This window comes from Mytilus californianus, unplaced genomic scaffold, assembly GCF_021869535.1.
Source record: "Mytilus californianus isolate M0D057914Y unplaced genomic scaffold, xbMytCali1.0.p SCAF_11, whole genome shotgun sequence".
NCBI classification, from domain to species: domain Eukaryota; kingdom Metazoa; phylum Mollusca; class Bivalvia; order Mytilida; family Mytilidae; genus Mytilus; species Mytilus californianus.
The window spans coordinates 39,018,851-39,037,358 of record NW_026262593.1 but is presented as its reverse complement, the minus strand read 5'-3'; the positions used below and the strand labels follow the sequence as shown (position 1 = coordinate 39,037,358).

Sequence of the window (18,508 nt, the reverse complement as noted above, 5' to 3'; positions counted from 1 at the left end):
AACAAATATGATCTTTGATCACAGCCATCTTGAATGTCATGAATCATGTTAAATTAGAAATAAACCATTTTCAGCATCTTTTTAAAATCTGGTGATGGCTTATTAAGTTTTTAAACAGTTTTCAAACAGAAAAATATGGTTATTTAAATGTTGAAGTACAGTGGGCAGGCAGCAAGTGTGAGGCTGGCAGCTGCCAACAGTTTCCATACAAAAACTTATGAACCATTTAATCAATGCTTTTCAATTTCTAATATGTTGTTACTGATGACAAAATGGAGGTCAATTTCGATAATGACAATTTTCACTTTTACCGTTCAGGAGTTATTGTCCTTGATAAATTGGAAAATGGCACTTTATGTCGTTTCTGTACAATTACTTATGAACCATTCAACCAAATTAAATGCATTTCACATTTTAAATTGTTGTTACTGATAATATAAGAAAATTGAGGTCAAGTTCTATATTCTGTATTTTCACTTTTACAGTTCAGTAGATTGGAAAAATGAGCTGTGTGTCGTTTCAATGTAATTACTTAAAAACTGTTCAGCCATTGCTTTTCAAATTTTAAATATGCTGTTACTTATAATGAAATTTAGGCCATGTTTGAAATCAACTCTTTTCACTTTTACCATTCAGTACATATTATTTATAGATTGGAAAACAGGTACAGAAAGTGGCAGGCCAAACAAGCCCAAAAGTGCCATACATTAGGATACATTAATTTCATTTGTACAAGCTGTCAGCTTAAGTTCTACAATGATTACCTTCAAAATACAGAAAACCCAGTTAGCTGTCAATTTGGTATCTCATTTCTTGTTTAATATTTATTTTGTTGCTCATATCATTCAACAAGTAAAGATGTGTGGATTAGAAAAAAATAAAGATTTTGTAACCAGGGAGCACGACTTGTCTCCCAAAATTACTACTGTACCAGTCATGGTTTTGAACCAATGCACAGTAACCAACCACTCCACCAACAAAGCCAATTGGGGGGGGGGGGGCACTGCCACATTTCCCAAACCTTAAGACATTATACCATAATAACAATATCCACAACAAACCCATGCTATACTCTCTTTTATTCACCATGGATTTTGTTGTTGGAGAGCATGATTTGTCTTTCAAAATTACTACTGTACCAATCCTGGGACATATTGCACAGTAAGTCACCCCTCTACCAATAGAGCTAACAAAGTTTCATAAGTGCAACTAATAGAGGGCGGTTATAAGTTTTCTAGGCAAGGGAAAGCATGGCTACACTATTAAAAGTAAAAAGTACCTCTTTTATTCCCAAAATTTCAATTAACTTGTCTTTGATGTCTTCCAAAGTTTTTTTCAACACTGCTTTAGCTTTTTTCTTGAAATCCTCTATCATTTTTGTTGTATTGAATACCTCTCTTACATCAACTGAAAAAAATTGCACTAAGCTTAAAACTCTATAAAAGTAAATAATATCAATCCCTGATAGTATAAAATACAAACTCTATTCATGGTGTACTTAATTCTTACTTACACTAACATTATGTGATAAGTAGACTCAAATAATAGATGAAATTCAGATACCTGAAATCAGGAATTTAAAATGTAGAATGAAGAAACAAAAGAAGAAAGATTCAATAGCTACAAGGTGGGATTGAAGGATAATCTGAATAAAGTACTATGTATCTTAATAATGAGAAGTTACAAAAGTATATTATATATAAAGATGTAATGTAAACTATTGCTCTCTAATGGCACCTCTGCTATAAGTATTCCATACAAAAGGGAATTTGAAATTAATGAGAAAAAGCATCGCACTGCATAGAATACTAACATGAACATTGATACCAAATTTTAGGAACTTCTTTAATTCATAGATCTGGAGAAAAATGCAACTAAAATTTTCAGACACAGCCATTTTATGTAAGAATATAAATCATTAGTAAAAGGTAAACAAATTTTCATTTTAAAAGATTATACAATACCTTTAGGCCAAACCAATTTTCCATTAGCATCTATGGACGGAAAAGGTATTCTGGCATCTTTGAGGAATTCAATATTAATCAAGCAGTTACTCCAATCGTCTACATTACAAAATCCTAACCCAGCAGTTACAATAAATACTTTTTCCACTAATCTGATTTTAACACTAAAATTAAAAATTATGTATAAATATAACATTCACATACCTGCTAACTTTCAGGATTTAGATGTGAACTACATGATTTTGACCCCTTGCCACAATTGCACGCTCATAGATTGAGAAAAAAGCTCTAAAATACGATTTTGTGAAACTCTACACAAAAAAAATTTATTGTTCCTGATTTTGAACTTTTCATTGTTTCTCTTGATTATTGCAAACGTGCTAAATTTTGAACTTGTTTGGAACAATGTATTCTTTGTCTGTTTATCAAAGTAAATTTTCATCTGCAAGAAGGTTCTTACACAGCTTAAGAAGAAAAGCATGGCTGATTGACAAAATTCAAAGATGCAGTTTTGTCATTCTTGTTATTGAATTACCAAATGATAATAAACTGCTTCGCCAAGCGCAGCTGGATACGACCACAGAGGTCCAACCCTGAACAGTTGTGGCAAAAATGGACACAATATTCAAGCTTGATACAGGTCTGAACTTGGATTAGTTTTCAAGATGTGACCATTTGAAATTGTTTTTTTTTTACAATTTTCCCTTAGACTTCTATAGTAAATCCCAATGTTCTATTTTTAGCCATGGCGGCCATGTTGGTTGGATGGCAGGGTCAACGGATACATTTTTCAATCAAGATACCTTATTGAAAATTGTGGCTAATTTTAATTCTATTTGGCCAGTAGATTAAGTATAGAAGATTTTTGTAAAAGATTGCAAAAATTTATGAAAAAATTGTTAAAAATTGACTATAAAGGGCAATAACTCCTTAAGGGGTCAATTGACAATTTTGGTCAAGTTGACTTATTTGTAGATCTTACTTTGCTGAACATAATTGCTGTTTACAGTTTATCTCCATCTATAATAATATTCAAGATAATAACCAAAAACTGCAAAATTTCCTTAAAATTACCAATTCAGGGGCAGCAACCCAACAATGGGTTGTCTGATTCGTCTAAAGATTTCAGGGCTAATAGATCTCAACCTGATGAACATTTTTACCCCATCAGATTTGCTCTAAATGCTTTAGTTTCAGAGATATATGCCAAAAACTGCATTTTACCCCTATGTTCTATTTTTAGCCATGTCGGCCATGTTGGTTTGCAGGCGGGGTCATCAAACATATTTTTTAAACTAGATACCCTAATGATGATTTAGGCCAAGTTTGGTTAAATTTGGCCCAGTAGTTTCAGAGGAGAAGATTAATGACGGACGACGGACCCCAAGTGATGGGAAAAGCTCACTTGGGCCAGGGCCAGGTGAGCTAAAAAGGGCTTATAAGCTCATCACCAGTTTATCATATAAAAAAAACATATGACACATTTTCTAGAGCACAAAACAGTGCGCGAAAAAAACCCGCAAAAAATTGTAACCTATGAAATTGTTGTTACGCCTAAAACCCCCATGGGGATTTTCAAAAGTTGTCAGGTATGCATTCACATATTTTTTCCGCATTTATTTTTCTATATCAATTTTTTCCAACTATCAGAATAAATAAAGAACAGCATTTGGTCCATATCTTTGACATTACTGTCAAATTGGACCCAATTGGATTAGCATTTTTTTTTACATATTATCCAACAAGCAATAATACCATCAATGGTGGCCACATTGGTTGACTCCTGCACATGAAAGTATCAGCCAATGTTCAACCAGAAACCAGTACAGTTATATCAAAAGAGTATTAGGAAAGTGAAAAAAATAATTGACTTCACCTTTTATTATATTTTTTACTTAAAAAGTACAATAGTAGGACTTTTGGGATTAGGGTAGATTGTTTTCATGTTTTTTTCATGTTTAGATAAAACTAGGTATGGACGATGCCCCCTCTGCTCTGCCATATGCATGAGTATAGTTCCACATACTTTAGATTTGACAAATAGTGATGTTGAAATACAACTTGAAATTGTTGCGCTGTCTGTAAGACACAAATGATGCCCCGCCTTAAACCATAAGAAATGAATTTAAACACTATTTATGATGATCAATCTTTTATCTTCATTCTGTATGTCTACACTCGCAGGACTGAATGTCCAGCCAAAAGCTTTCAACTTTCTATTTCCAGTGGTTACCAAGTTCAACTTCCTGCAGTGAGTATTGATTTTTTTATAAATATTTGGCAATATTTGACAATACTAAAAAATCGCATTAGGGACATTAAACTGTAGTAGTACAAACCTTGTTTTCAATTATATAGCAAGTAAGAAGGAAATTGAGTTCAACTACTGGTTTTTGTGAATATCTAACATCCCCCTTTCTGACTTTTAGTACAAAAAAATGACCAAGTCCAAATACCTGGCATTTTGAGAATATTTGAAAAAAAAATCAAAATCCTGTGGACAAGCACACCTCTATTATGTGTAGAAACATCCTACAAAATATTAAAGCTGTAGCTCAAAAACTGTAGGAAAAGATCGCCGGACAAACCAAGTATCTTTTTCCGGACTGATGGACAAACGGATGGACAAACGGATTGGCGGACAGGGGTAAATCAATATGCCCCTCAACATTTTGTGTCGCAGGGGCATAAAAAGAAATCAAAGTATTTTGTTTAATACCATGCATTGTCTTAACAGGCTTTTTACTACAAATTTGGTTTTCCTATCATTTGCTTTCACTTTACCTTGTCACTGATGTACAAATAAGAATGGAATGAATAAAGACTCTTTAGAGGCCCTGTCACTGAAGATTGTACATTTTTCCTCAACATTTTAGTTTTTTGGGGCTTGGATTTTTGTTTCTCTGACAATATCCCCAAAATCCTATAATAGATATGTAGATAGTTTTCACTTTTAACCTCAGAATAACTCTAATTCCACCAGCAACTGAAATTTCTATTCCCGTATCAATGTCTTTTTCTATTCCTAAAATATATAGAGGTAAAAATAAATGTTTCTGACCGATGCTGACAGAATAATATAGCAACAATTCAAAATTAACAAGAAATTGCATGTGTTGTTGTGTTCATAATTCTATTCAGTAATTCCTGAGGAAAGTGTGACAAAAATATTTATTTTTCTACATCATATTAAAAAAAAAAGTATTGGCAAAAAGGAAGCAGATCTGAAGAAAATTGCTCATATATTACAACTCATCACCGTCAAACTGCTGACCACATATGAAGTCATTATGTTAAGTACAGCATGGAGTCTTAATTGAGTCAACTTTTTTAATGGCTGTGGGTGCCGATTTTGTAAATTCTGTATAGAGTTAATTAAATACTACCATCAGTCAATGATCCACTTCCAAAAGAAACAGTTCCTTTATACTCATCAACTCCAAAATGGAAGTCCATCTTGTCTGGATCAAGTCTAGCAAATACCTTTACAGTGCGAAGAAAAACCAGTACTTTCACGTTTACACAGCATTCCACACCCATACACATAGAATCAAAAGTACAATACAAATCTGATGGAAGCAAAGCTGACAGTAGAGGACATTCTAAAAAACAAATTAAATAATTTTCTTGCAACATAAAACAATAAACTGTTGACACGTGGATATGTCTCGCCTTTTTGTTATTTTGATAATGCAAATGTGAAATTCAAATAGCAATTCTTTAACATGTAAGTTATGCAAATATTAAAAGTCAATGAACCATGACTGAAAGTACAGAGCTTAACAATCTCCACGGAAATGAGCTAATGCTAATACAACTGCATACCAAATACCATTGACCACTATGTCTTTCCTTTTTTGTAATTTTGATACTATAATGCAAATATTGAATCAAAATGGCAATATCTAAACATGTAAACTATGCAAATCATTGAAAGTCAATGAACTATGATTTATGTTGCAGGACCAAATAACCCAAAGGAAATGAGAAATGCCAATGCTTATAAAACTGAGTACCAAATACCATTGATTTATTATAAGTTGTTCCCTTTAAACAAACCTAAACACAAACATTAACTTGTAAATTATGTAAAAGTTACAAAGTCGATGAACCTTGATTAGGGGGTGGGGCTATATAATCTCCATGGATTAATGAGACTTTTGGTATTTGCATACCAACTATCAATGACTTAACATTAGTGGTTCATCTTAAACTGATCTAATCACAAACTAATACATGTAAAACTAAGCAAAAGTTTCAAAGTCAATAGACCATGACTACTCACTGGAGACTAAACAAACATCAATTCATCCCAAAACTTGGTGAATGGAGTTTATACACACAAACAAAGAAAAAAAAGAAATAGGTGAGATAAAAATACATACGATTGCTATTTGTAAGAAGTCTTTTAATCATCTGATCTCTACTTCCACCAGTCTTCTGACCTCGTTCTAATAATTCCTCATCTAATTCATCATCAGTGGCTTGCCGGGGGTTGAAACAAGGCTTATTGTCTATTAACCTCTACAACACAATGTAAATTAGCATTAAATATTTTCAAACCGTTCAATGTACTACTCATAGTGACTAAAATGCAACCTCTATTTCTTTCCATTTATCTAATGGTTCTTTGAAGTTGGCAGATTTGTTTTTTGTTTTGGGGGCGGGGGGTTTAGATTAGAATAGTTTCTGAAGTTTTCCATCACAAAAAAATGGAATTTGTCACTCACTCAAATTGTAAGATAGCCATCTTTTAGTTAAAAGTTCAAATGACGATTTTGTGTGAAAATTAGGTGACCGCTGACCACATTAGACAGGTGACCACTGAAAGGAGTTAACTTATATAGAAAAACATTTGGGAGGGTCTGAAAGTGACCTTTAGAGGCAGGTGACCGTGAAGGCATGTTTGACTGTATGTACAGAAAATTGAAAATATTCTAACCTTAATTGTTTTTATTACTCCTGCCATCTGTTCCTTCGACTCATCCATTCCAAGTTTGTCAAGAAAATCAATAATTGTTCCCATTCTTATTTTCTTCAGGGAGAACTTCTTGAGGAAACTGTTTGCCTTCTTCAGCAAAACACTAAATGCATCTTTAAATATAGACATAAAGGAAGAACAGTTTAAATTTATACATATATCAATAACCAATTAATATGAGTGGAGAGCAATATGTAAATTATAAGATCAATGACATTGTTTTATTAAACTTCATCATCCAGAGTTCGACATTAACTTTTTTAACAACTGTCCCATTAGGTAAGTGACCATGATATACTACCTGTCTGAAAGAGAAAACCACCAAATTTTGTACTTGCTCAAGAATTTTAAGGTTGAACAATGAACCATGAAATGACGTCAAGTTCAGATGATACTTGCCTGACAAACAAATAGCCAATTATACCATATGGGTTTTTCTCATTGTTGAAGGCAGTACAGTTGCCTATGATTACTTCCATCCACTTTACACTTTGGTGGATTAAGTTGTCTCATTAGCATTCATACCACATTTTCTTATTTTTATATTACCTTACAGACAGAAACAGACCAAAACACAGAACATTTACATTGACCAATGAACCATGGAAATGAGGTCAAGTCAGATGAAACCTGCTGTCAGACATGTTAACCTTTCAATCATTTCATACACCAAAAATAAGACGACTTACTGCTTACAGTATCTGAGAAACTGACCTAATCATATCTTCTAGATTTCTGATCATAAAATAGGGTTGAGGTCAGGTGAATCTTGTCTGATGTACATGTAGACCTTGCAAGAATCCAATATACCAAATATAATTATCCTATTTCTCATCAAAGAAAAATACACATGACCAAAAAAGTCAATAAACATAGTTTATGAATGATGCTGACGCCAGCAGATTAGCATACTTATGTGTCCCATTCTGAAACCTTAGTAGTAAGAGAGATAATTATGGCCATAAATACTGCATATCAGGTAGAATTTAGTGTTTACCTTTAATATTGAATCCACCAGACCCTGAACTTCCTTCTGATACACCATTACCACCAGACCAATCAAATCCACTGGACAAATCAGTTTCATCTGATTCTCCTCCACTTCCACTGGTAAATGTTTTTAGCTTTCCAAACATGCTATTACTGTTTTCTTAAAAAAAATATCAAGAATAAAAGTATAAAAAATTATACATAAATATCAAACACAAGAGATAAATACATACACAAGGGCTCCATGTTAAGTTGAGCTTTGTGTTATCAAACACCTTCCAATTCAAAAATTTTTGCTACACATCATCATACAACTACATACCATGAAATATGCACAGAAAGAATACATTCTTTGAAAAGTGTATTTATATAATAGACAAAGTGGGATGAAACAAGAATACACATTCCTAGGACACCATGCTAGTATGTGTCCATCTTCAGTGAACTGTAAAATCAAGGTCAAAATTGCAAATTTGACCCTAAAAGTCAAAATTTGCACACATTGAACACATACAAAAATAACTAGACCCTAAAGAGCCTCTTTTGCTCACCAACATTGTAGACTAGAATATATTTCATGATAAAAATCCCTTTTTTGTTAATCTCCTATTGCTGTTAATTTTAGGACACAATTTTTAAAGAAAATAACCAAATAATGATTATGCATAAGTGTGGTTAAATTTGACACTGTAGTAGTAGAGAAGTTCTTATAAAAGTTAACAATTAATGACACTAAAGGATGATGAACGCCCAGAGGTGGATTTAGGGGGGGCCCAGGCCCCCCTTTTGTGGGAAAAATTTGGTTGATTATTTAGGGAATCACTGAAGCATAACTGGAGCGGCCCCCCTCTAAGGCAGTCTGGTGGCCCCCCTTTATGAAAATTCTGAATCCGCCACTGACGCCAAGTGATGAGAAAAGCCTACTTGGCTCCATGTGCCAGGTGAGCTAAAAAGAAGTTGTATGATTACCAATGAGACAAATATCCACAAGAGACCAAATGATGTAAGTAACTAACAAAAGGTTACTGTACAGGCTTCAACAATTAGCAAAACTTACACAATCTAGTAAGCTATAAAAGGCCCCAACAAAATGTAAAACAATTTAAACAAGAAAACAAACAGACTGATGAAAAGCAAATTTTTATCATATTTAAGTATCTTTGCCTGAATATTCTTACAAACAATTTAAGTTAGAGAGTAAAGCCTATACAACTAACTTTTTTAGATATCATACCCTTGATTTTTTCAACATCTGTGCCTGGAGAATCACCACTTAATTCTGGCATGTCCTCAGTTTCTGCATTTTCATTTTCCAAACTAGGACTAGTGTCTTTAAGGAGCTTCCCAAGTGCACCTATAACTGAGCCTGCTCCAATCGTAACATCCTAAATATAATAATTAAATAAATTAGATGAGAGTAATCTGTGATCTCTTAGTTCCCTTTACAGCATAGATATTGGGAGATATGGTATATACTTCAATTAGACAGCCACCCAACAACAAAAATAAACATAAATATCAAGAGTACTTTACAGAAAACAAAGATTATTGATTTGCTTATACTTTTAAAGTCATATGAAACTTCAAATTAAATAAAATTGATGCATATGTTTTTTATAACTAAATGGCTAGTTTTTATTATAAAACTTATGTACATATACTTTTTTCTGAAGAAAATTCTTTAGTTTGTCCAAATTTAGAAGAAATTTACTTTTTTTAATTATTGGCTTCCCAGACAATAATTCACCGAAATGTTTTCCGTATGCAGTGACCTCAGCGTGACCTTTCGAGTAAAAATCCGGTGATCGCAATATGCAAGTGCGAAGGGGAAAACCAAATTGGCAGAAGGAGTTAACAAACATAAACATTGCGCAGTCATCGAAATAAACAATATCTTATTGTACATGTTATACACCTGCTGACCTCAATATCTATGCTTCTTTGTTGATTGTTTACAAAGGTGACAATCGGTAAACTTCCGCTTCAAAACACGACAATTAATTTGCTGCCATCAGAGTTCTCGAAATCTTTTTTTTCCTGGTGGATTTTAACCACCAAGACCAAAATTCTGGTGGTCCTACAATATCACTTGATTTTAACCCTATTACTTAGTAGGTTTCATCAATAATGGCTCAATACATTTACTCCATCCTATTTTATGGACATGTTATGTTTTAGCAGGTTTGGTGGTTAATTATACATTTTGGTCTCTGTATAATATAATAATTGGCCATGGCATTATTTCCATACTTTGATTAAATTTTAAGCTTTAAACGTTTATGTCGCATTCATTACATTTGAAATTATATATTTGATTACTTTGAAAGACATTTATAGAATGTCAGTGATTTAAATGAAAAAAGAAGTTTATTAATTCCTCATGCAGCTCTTCTATTTTTGTCATCTTTTTCTTCATCTTACTTGTAATTTCATTGACATAAATTGTTTTTATTTTTAGAATTTAGTACTCTTTTTAATTTAGTTCCTGGTTTAGCTCCATCTTAATCCTTAAATTTCATGCCCTTAATGTGTTTAGAAAAAAGCAGCAAGTTTTTCTTTGATAATCTGAAAGATTGGAGTAAGTATCAATCAAAATTTAAGGCAGGATCCACAGGAGACCGGTGTACAAAACCAAGTGGTTCAAGTTACATCTTGAAAAAATAGGGTAAGTAGGTAGGGATTTTTTTTTATTTTAGGTTTTTTTTACATTGAGTTTATGGAAGCAACATCCTGACTTAAAAAGTGCTTATGTCGTTATGAAAAATGACAAAATAATCTTTAGAGTAGGCTATTATTAAGACTAAAACGTAGGGTAGGTAGGCAAACTGGAACCACACATTAGCTATTATGTCACATATATTTTTATTTGGCCTTAGAGAAACTAAAGGAGTATTAAGTTTTAATTCTATGGTTAATAAGTTTGTAAAAATCATGTTTATCACTTATGTTTTGTATATTACTTTTTAACTCAAATATAAGTGAACCTGTAAACTGTCAAGTAATTTTATTAAAATCATTTCAAAAATAAGTCCAAAAGTTTTCTGGTGAACTGAAATTCCGAAAAAAAATATGGTTATTAAACACACTTGACTGACTTGTTAAACATCAGAAACTCTCGACCTTCCATGTCTCATGTGTGACAAAATGACCATATAGTCATCTGAAATTTGTTTCATGAATTTAAAAATAACATCCGTAGAACCGATTGCGTCAAATGTTATAGGATCGGATCCCTTGAAACCATTTTTAGGCCTGAATCCTCGACATTCATTCCTGTTTTCACATCTGCCGCCATTTTTATAATTGAACTGGTTCCTAATAAAAAATATTACTGTAATTTTGAGCTATACTACAAAGGTTTGTCTGCAGAGCAAACCAGTTCAAAATGTATCTGAATACCAAAAAGTTGCAAAAAAAAAAACATTGAACCACGAACTTTTAGTCGGTCATGGGACTGACACTACATACGCAACAATCGGTCCTAGTCGATTTTTGGCGGGACGACGGTTTTCGAGAACTCTGTGCCATATTTTCACATCAGCACTGACCGAGTGAAATATATTTTTGACGATTATACGATATGGATGCGTAAAAAATGATAAAATCGTGCTGACCGAGTGAAATATATTTTTGACGATTATACGATATGGATGCGTAAAAAATGATAAAATCGTGCACTTAAGACTAAGTTTATGATATATGCATGCATTGGTTCAAGAATTGGATTAACATTATTTTTCACCAGTCACTCGTTTCATATGACTTCAAATGAACAAAATGAAATGACACATCTTATTGCAAGGCTTCCAAAACGGTCATATATTCCGGATATTTTTATAATGTCCGGTAAAAGTCTGGCTGGGCAAAGCATGAAACGGTCATCTACTTTTCAGTTTTCAAGGCTTTCTTAAGAGACGGTAATTTTAACATAATTCGCGATCTTTTTGACCCAACCTTTTGCCTTTAACAGCCACACATTTCCGGTCATAAAAGTGACATGATCATTAAGTACTATCAAAACAACCCTTACTTTAATACCTTCTCATTTTAATCAAGGCTAATTAGTTGTCGAACAGCTGAAATTTACCTGTTCAGGTGACAGGTAAACTATTTTGAACCGAATATTGATCGGACTATTCAAAGTTATTTTCTTACATTTCAGCAGTTTGCATCTAATTAATTTAGTCAAAAAGATTTAAATTATCAGAAATACGTTCACAAATATGATTTGATGAAAAAATTAAAAAGGAGAAAATGAAAAATCGTCATAACCACGTTCTTTGAACTAGTACACGTGTGCGCATGTGCGCAGGTGTGAAATTTAATTATGCATTCTCATTTCTTAAAAAAATGCTTAAATTGTCATTGATACCTTTATCTCACGTTTATTTCAAACATTTTCTTAAAGAAATAACGAAGAAAGAGCTACTTACACTCATTCATGCTTTGCAAACGTACACGGAATTTTCGTATCTGTCTCTGGTCCATGTTTTACCATTGTCAAGATAACATCCGGTATTAGTTTAAAAAGGAAAGCAAAGTGTTTGACAACGTTATTTTGCACAAATAAAGAGTCTAAGGCAGATATAAGTACGCTGATGTTGCACACTTCGAATGATGCACTGCCAATTTAACAGTTTACGTCAGAACTTCGAATTTGAATCAAAGAAAGTTTAATATCGTTTTTTTTTTTAATGTCAATCATTGGGATGGCCAACTCGGCAACTGATTACCATAATTGCCTTTTGTTTATTTAGTCTTAAGTGATTAAAATCGGGATAATATATAAAATGTCCGGCTGGCTAAAAATAATTTTGGAAGCCCTGTCTTATTGTTCTGGTCATTTTTACTATCTAAAATTTTTCTCTATCTATTATAGTTATAAGAGAAATTTTGCAAAAAAAGACATTCGAGGGGCAACAACTCCAAATGTCAGTTTTCCTCTAACTGCTTAAGTTTTTGAGATGTATGCCAAAAACTGTATTTTACCCACCTATGATCTATTTCTAGCCATGTAACAGTAGCCATGTTTGTTAATGGATCAAACATTCGGATACAATTTCTAAACTATATTTCCTTTGGAACATTCAGGAAAAGTTAGGTAATGCGCATTTGCCCCTGTAATTTATGAGGAAAAGATTTTTGCCCCTCTTTTTTCCAATAGAAACAGCCATGTTATTTCATTGTTAGTAACAGCTATGTTAATAGTTGATAAACTGGAGTATCACATAAATTTGAAACTAGATATAACTAGACATCATTGAGATGGGAGCCATCTCTGTAGGCCCACTGTGAATAACGTGTGGTAAAAAATTTGTATCTTTACCATAGGACATCAACTGAAACCAAAGTTTTGACCTTGACCTTTGACCTAGGAAGTTGTACATACATTATGACACACCCTCTGGTGTTGGTTAATATACATGTCAAGTATAAACTTTGAAATCATAACGGTTCTCAAGATATAGAGCGGACACGATCTTTACCATAGGACATGGGGTTGTCAACTGAAACCAAAGTTTTTGACCTTGACCATTGACCTAGGAAGTTGTACAAACATTATGACACACCCTCTGGTGTTGGTTAATATACATGTCAAGTATAAAGTATGAAATTATAACGGTTCTCTAGATATAGAGTGGACACAATTTGTTACGGACAGACTGATCACTATAGGGCGACCCGCCATTCGGCGGGCCCTAATGATCCTTAGGATGGTTGTGGCTGAGTTCATTTACAATTGGCCAGTAGGTTTTAGAAGATAAGGTTAAAACATGCTAGTAAACAGATAATGGACACTTTGTAATGAGAAAGCTTATATGACCAGGTGAGAATAAAAAGACAAAATAAATGAATATATATATAATACACTGTGATCTCACCATAAAAACTAATTTGTAATCATCACATTTTTGAAGCCAAGGTTGGAGTTCAATTTTTCTTTTTTGCATGAATCCTGTCGGATCGATATACCCTCCATTTTTACGGAATATCACCTTAATATGGTTATCACAAGATGATTGAGTTGCTTTTCCAATAGGTTCTCCTGCTGCAACCTAAAATTTAATGAAGAACATGAATTTTAACTGCATTAGCTCATACCTGCCAACTTTTCAAAATCTCCATGGGAGAACTTGTGCTTCTCTTTTATTGCCATAAATGCTTTTAATCTACTACATTATTGTTTGAATGAATATGCATGGGCTTAAATACCCTTTTAGCTCATTTGCATGCCTGTTTTGAGGTGCTCAGTTTATAAAATAATGAATTTCAAAATTCAGGTCAACACCTCTCATGGGGGATATCCCCCATTAATCGGGATAGTTGGCAGGTCTGTTAACTACAATTTTGACAATGTAAGAAGAACAAAATAAAAGCATGTTTTTTTTTAAACATTTATTATTAGCAGTCAGCTTGGTTACATTTTGTCAATAAGCTAAAACAATATTGGCAACAAATTATTGTCAATCTAATTTGGATTTGTATGCATGCAACCTATGATGTGACCTCAGTTGTAGATTAAACACAGCATGGTCACATGCCAATCGGCAATATTCAGAGATCATATCCCTATAACTATCATGCATTTAAATTTAATTTGTAAGCAAAATATTAAAGAATGCACAAACAAAAGTACAATCTCTTGATGAATCTTGCATTTTTACATCTTTATTTTCTATGATCTATCTTGTCATCAAAAGACCAAGTCAAATCTTGTTAATATTCAGCTAGATTTTTCCAAAACTTCATTATAATATATGTAACTACAGCCTCCTCCTAATTGTTCTATGTGTCAACTTACCTGCTGTTCAATAAATAGTTCATCTGAAGGATGTAAAATATTACTGTTTGGTTGTATATTCCTTATTGTTATCTCTATATTTCTCAGAAAACCTCCCGACGTTTCAATTACTACTTCATTATCATTATCAGATAACATTACTAATCCTGGAAATGGTGCGACAACCTGTAATATACATGAACCAAATTATATATATTATTTTTTTTTCAAATTTAAAGTTTTCAAATACTGTATCATTTTTTCAAAATAATAAAAGTTGTTAAATGCTGTATATCTATGTGTAATTAACTGCAAGTTAAAAGTAATTTTGTAATTCCTAAATTGTATCAAAAAGCCATAGTGAGCATGCTTGCAATACCCCATATCATAACATAAATTCTAACAAGCAATACCTTTAATAGGGGTATAATGGCAAAGTTGTCCTGCTAAAAAGACGGTAATAATGATACTGTGAATTCATTTCTCTTCATTTGAGACCAATATTGATGGATTTCTTGGGTATAGAATACCACAAATTTAAAAATGTTCAACAAAATAAAATTTTCTATAGGCTTGTTTGCAGACCTTGCCAAAACAACAAAATATCCATGATACAAATTTTCCTAAATCCACACAAAAAGGATATTGAAAAATTTATCGAATTGTACTTATTTTCATTGTGCAATTACTGTCATGAATTAAGCTGTGAGGTTTTATTGTGAAACAAGCAATCTAAGAGTTTGATAGGCAGTACAAGTTTTCACTTGATCACCTGGAAACCAAGATTACTTAGGTACCTGCCAGTAAAACAAGCAACTGATACTCCCAAAACAGTACATTTAGTGAGAGAAATTATTTTTATTTCAAAGGTTTTTAAGCATGCTTTGAGGGACGAATAAACCATGCACATAAAACCTTTGATATAAATTCCATAAAAAATCTGGCAAGAACTGTATTGTAAGAGTGCTTAAAATACTGGACTACACATGGGGGCAGGGGGACAAATGTAACTAATATGCACATCTACATATGGTTGAATATTTATTAAAAGTGTCCATGACAAGAAAAAGACTAGTGTGCTCAAAACTCAGTTATGCAAAATTGGCAAATTTCAAGAAAATGTATCTTGCTTACAAGCATCAGAAACTATCAAAATTGATTTATGGAAAAAAAAACTTATATCCTTAGAATATGTATTATCAAGATCTTTCACAAATGCACAGCAAAAATTAACATTTCATCATTTTGACAAACACCTAATGCATTTTTGTTGTAAAATTAATAAAAGGACAATAGGTATTTGCAAGCATATATCATATCAACAGATTAAGAAATAAACAGATGACCTAAATAAATTCTGAATTTGTGGTTTAAATAACTTTTATTAAGTATGTTGACGAAAATAAATAAACTATTATTTTTCCCTTCATCAAAAGAATTAAGGAATACTTTCTATAGTTCTGCACTAGTAATCCCACTGTAATTGAATGTAATTTGAAAATTAACTTAATAAATCTTTCATATGAGTCTTCAACAAAACTGACTGACATTATTTCAAAAATGGTTGTATTAGATGTTTTTTAAAATCTTTCCATGCATTTCATCATAAACATTTAACAACAAACACTAACTGTTTTATCAGGTTCAATTTCTAGGTCAACTCCTCCCTCACTACCAGCAGGATAAAAACCATCATAGTTGCATCCAGATCCTTTTAAACGTGTGATATTAGGGAAACTTGGGTGTGCTCCTGGACCAAAGATAGAAGCAATTGTGGACACTGCTTTTTCATAACTAAAATTATTAACAGGAATTATAAACATTACAATAAAAATAAATCAAATATGTATATATATCGGTATACTATAGAATCAATGATGAGGTAAGAAACTATATTTATCAAATATTTTAAAAGAAATGTACATTAATTAAGCACAATCAAGACTATTTACATGTAACCATATGAAAATACATCTTTTGCAATTTTTGAAAACAGGTTTTAGAAATCGATTCAATAAAACAAAATTCCAAAAGTTTCAAAATATTTCTTTATATTCATTTACCCTTCCTTCAAAATTGCATATGCTTCCTTCACAGATTTGACCAAGGAGAAGAACTCCTGATACTTGTTTAAGAAAGGATTAGCAAAACCAGTAAGTCCTTGTAAGGAGGACATCAGTTCATCCACCATGGTCTTCATATCATTTATAATACTATGTCTTACATCACGCTTAAAAAAGAAATACAATATTAATATAATACTTAGTAAAATAGAAATTAGGCAAATCATATGAAATCATTTTATTATATATCTTTTGTATGGATATTACATTGAATGCTTATAACAGAGTTTTTTTGTAAGCAGAATACATTTTTTTAACCCTAAATCATCTTATTTCCACATGTGTAAATTACAATGAAACTATGAAATGCATAGCTGCATATTTTTTCAAAGCAATGCTGTCAAGTTTATTCCATGCAACTGAATAAGATTTGAGTTAAAAATCAGGATAAACAAATCTTTTTAGTGTTTTCACCCCACCTCTGTTTTACATCCTGAAATCAATTGACCTTCCATTTAGCAGTCATCAAGTCATTGATGTTATTGACATTTAAAATAAAGTCATCTGGAAACACTGGAGGACATTGCCAATGTATATTGGTTTTGAGTTATCTCCCCTGAAATTATATAGCCTCCCATAAATTAAATTTCTTTTACAATCTCCAAAAGAAATTTTTGGGCAACAAACCAAATGTAAAAATCTTATAATTAGTAATGATAAAAATTTGAGATAGTTCTGAAGTAAGTTAATGGAGTTATTGCTAGATGGTGCAAGTATGATGTATTTTGTGAGATGTTACCAGAGCCTACCATAGACATCTTTCCTTTAGTAAATTGTTTAACATTATCTTCTGCCTCCTTAATATTTTCTTCAATCCAACTTTTACTTTTAGCTGTAACAGAATTCATCACTACTACTGAGAGATCAACAATTTCTTGTATTTCAGTCAGTTCCAACCAGTATAGCTTAGAATCTGAAATAGTTTAAATAAAAGAAGAAAGTGTCCATGAGATAAAAATGCCACCACTTGTAAATGTGCAAGAGACACATGTACTTATTATAACCCAACCTTTAATTCAGCAATTTTTCCATTTATAAAGAGACACAACTCTCAGAACAGTGAAAGTGACACCACCCAAATTCAAATTTGATCTGTAGTTGGTGTTGATTAGCATTGCGTTTACGTTAAATAATATTTGGTTAAGGCAAGCTAAAGTTTTAGTGCAGAAACAGCAAATTCAATAATTTTTCAATTTATAAAGGAACATGACAAGGGAATGATGATAGTTACGCCATCTAAATATGATATGTGTTTGGTGATAATAAGCATTATGTGCAAGTTTCATTACATTTGGTTGAGGCAAACCTAAGTTAAAAAACAGAAACCAATTTCTGGACTATATACAGACGGATTTATCTAAACCTTAGTGCCCCCTTCCTCTAGCTACAGGGGCATAAAAATCTTCCACATGGCAGAAATAAAAGATTTCTTGCAATACTATATTTCTCCCCTCTTGTTTTAAAGTTTAAATCCCTATAACACTCAACTGGCCTCAAATTTCAAATTTTAAAGTTAATTAAGTTAAAGGCATGGATGACAAAAAGTCACATAGTTACTTATCATATATATTTGAATTTGAGCTTATTTCCTAATGCCTGTAGAGTAAGACTTTGGTTAGCTTGCTTGCTTTGTTTGTATATTGTACAATTGTAATTGGGATAACATTAA

The 18,508-nt window shown here is 32.4% G+C and overlaps 1 protein-coding gene across 1 annotated transcript in view; it reads right to left on the bottom strand.

Moving 5' to 3' along the window:
* The window catches only part of LOC127720901 (uncharacterized), a 212,232-nt gene that overhangs the window by 94,488 nt on the left and 99,236 nt on the right, over positions 1-18,508 (bottom strand). Inside the window, exons 21-33 of the mRNA XM_052227641.1 lie at positions 17,589-17,752; positions 16,780-16,946; positions 16,348-16,510; positions 14,738-14,902; positions 13,932-13,991; positions 9,170-9,320; positions 7,943-8,095; positions 6,907-7,058; positions 6,350-6,488; positions 5,351-5,566; positions 4,923-4,989; positions 1,965-2,128; positions 1,280-1,407 (exon numbers count right to left, since the gene is read on the bottom strand). Of these exons, the coding sequence (XP_052083601.1) occupies positions 1,280-1,407; positions 1,965-2,128; positions 4,923-4,989; positions 5,351-5,566; positions 6,350-6,488; positions 6,907-7,058; positions 7,943-8,095; positions 9,170-9,320; positions 13,932-13,991; positions 14,738-14,902; positions 16,348-16,510; positions 16,780-16,946; positions 17,589-17,752 (1,889 nt within the window). The remainder of the gene's footprint in view (positions 1-1,279; positions 1,408-1,964; positions 2,129-4,922; positions 4,990-5,350; positions 5,567-6,349; positions 6,489-6,906; positions 7,059-7,942; positions 8,096-9,169; positions 9,321-13,931; positions 13,992-14,737; positions 14,903-16,347; positions 16,511-16,779; positions 16,947-17,588; positions 17,753-18,508) is intronic.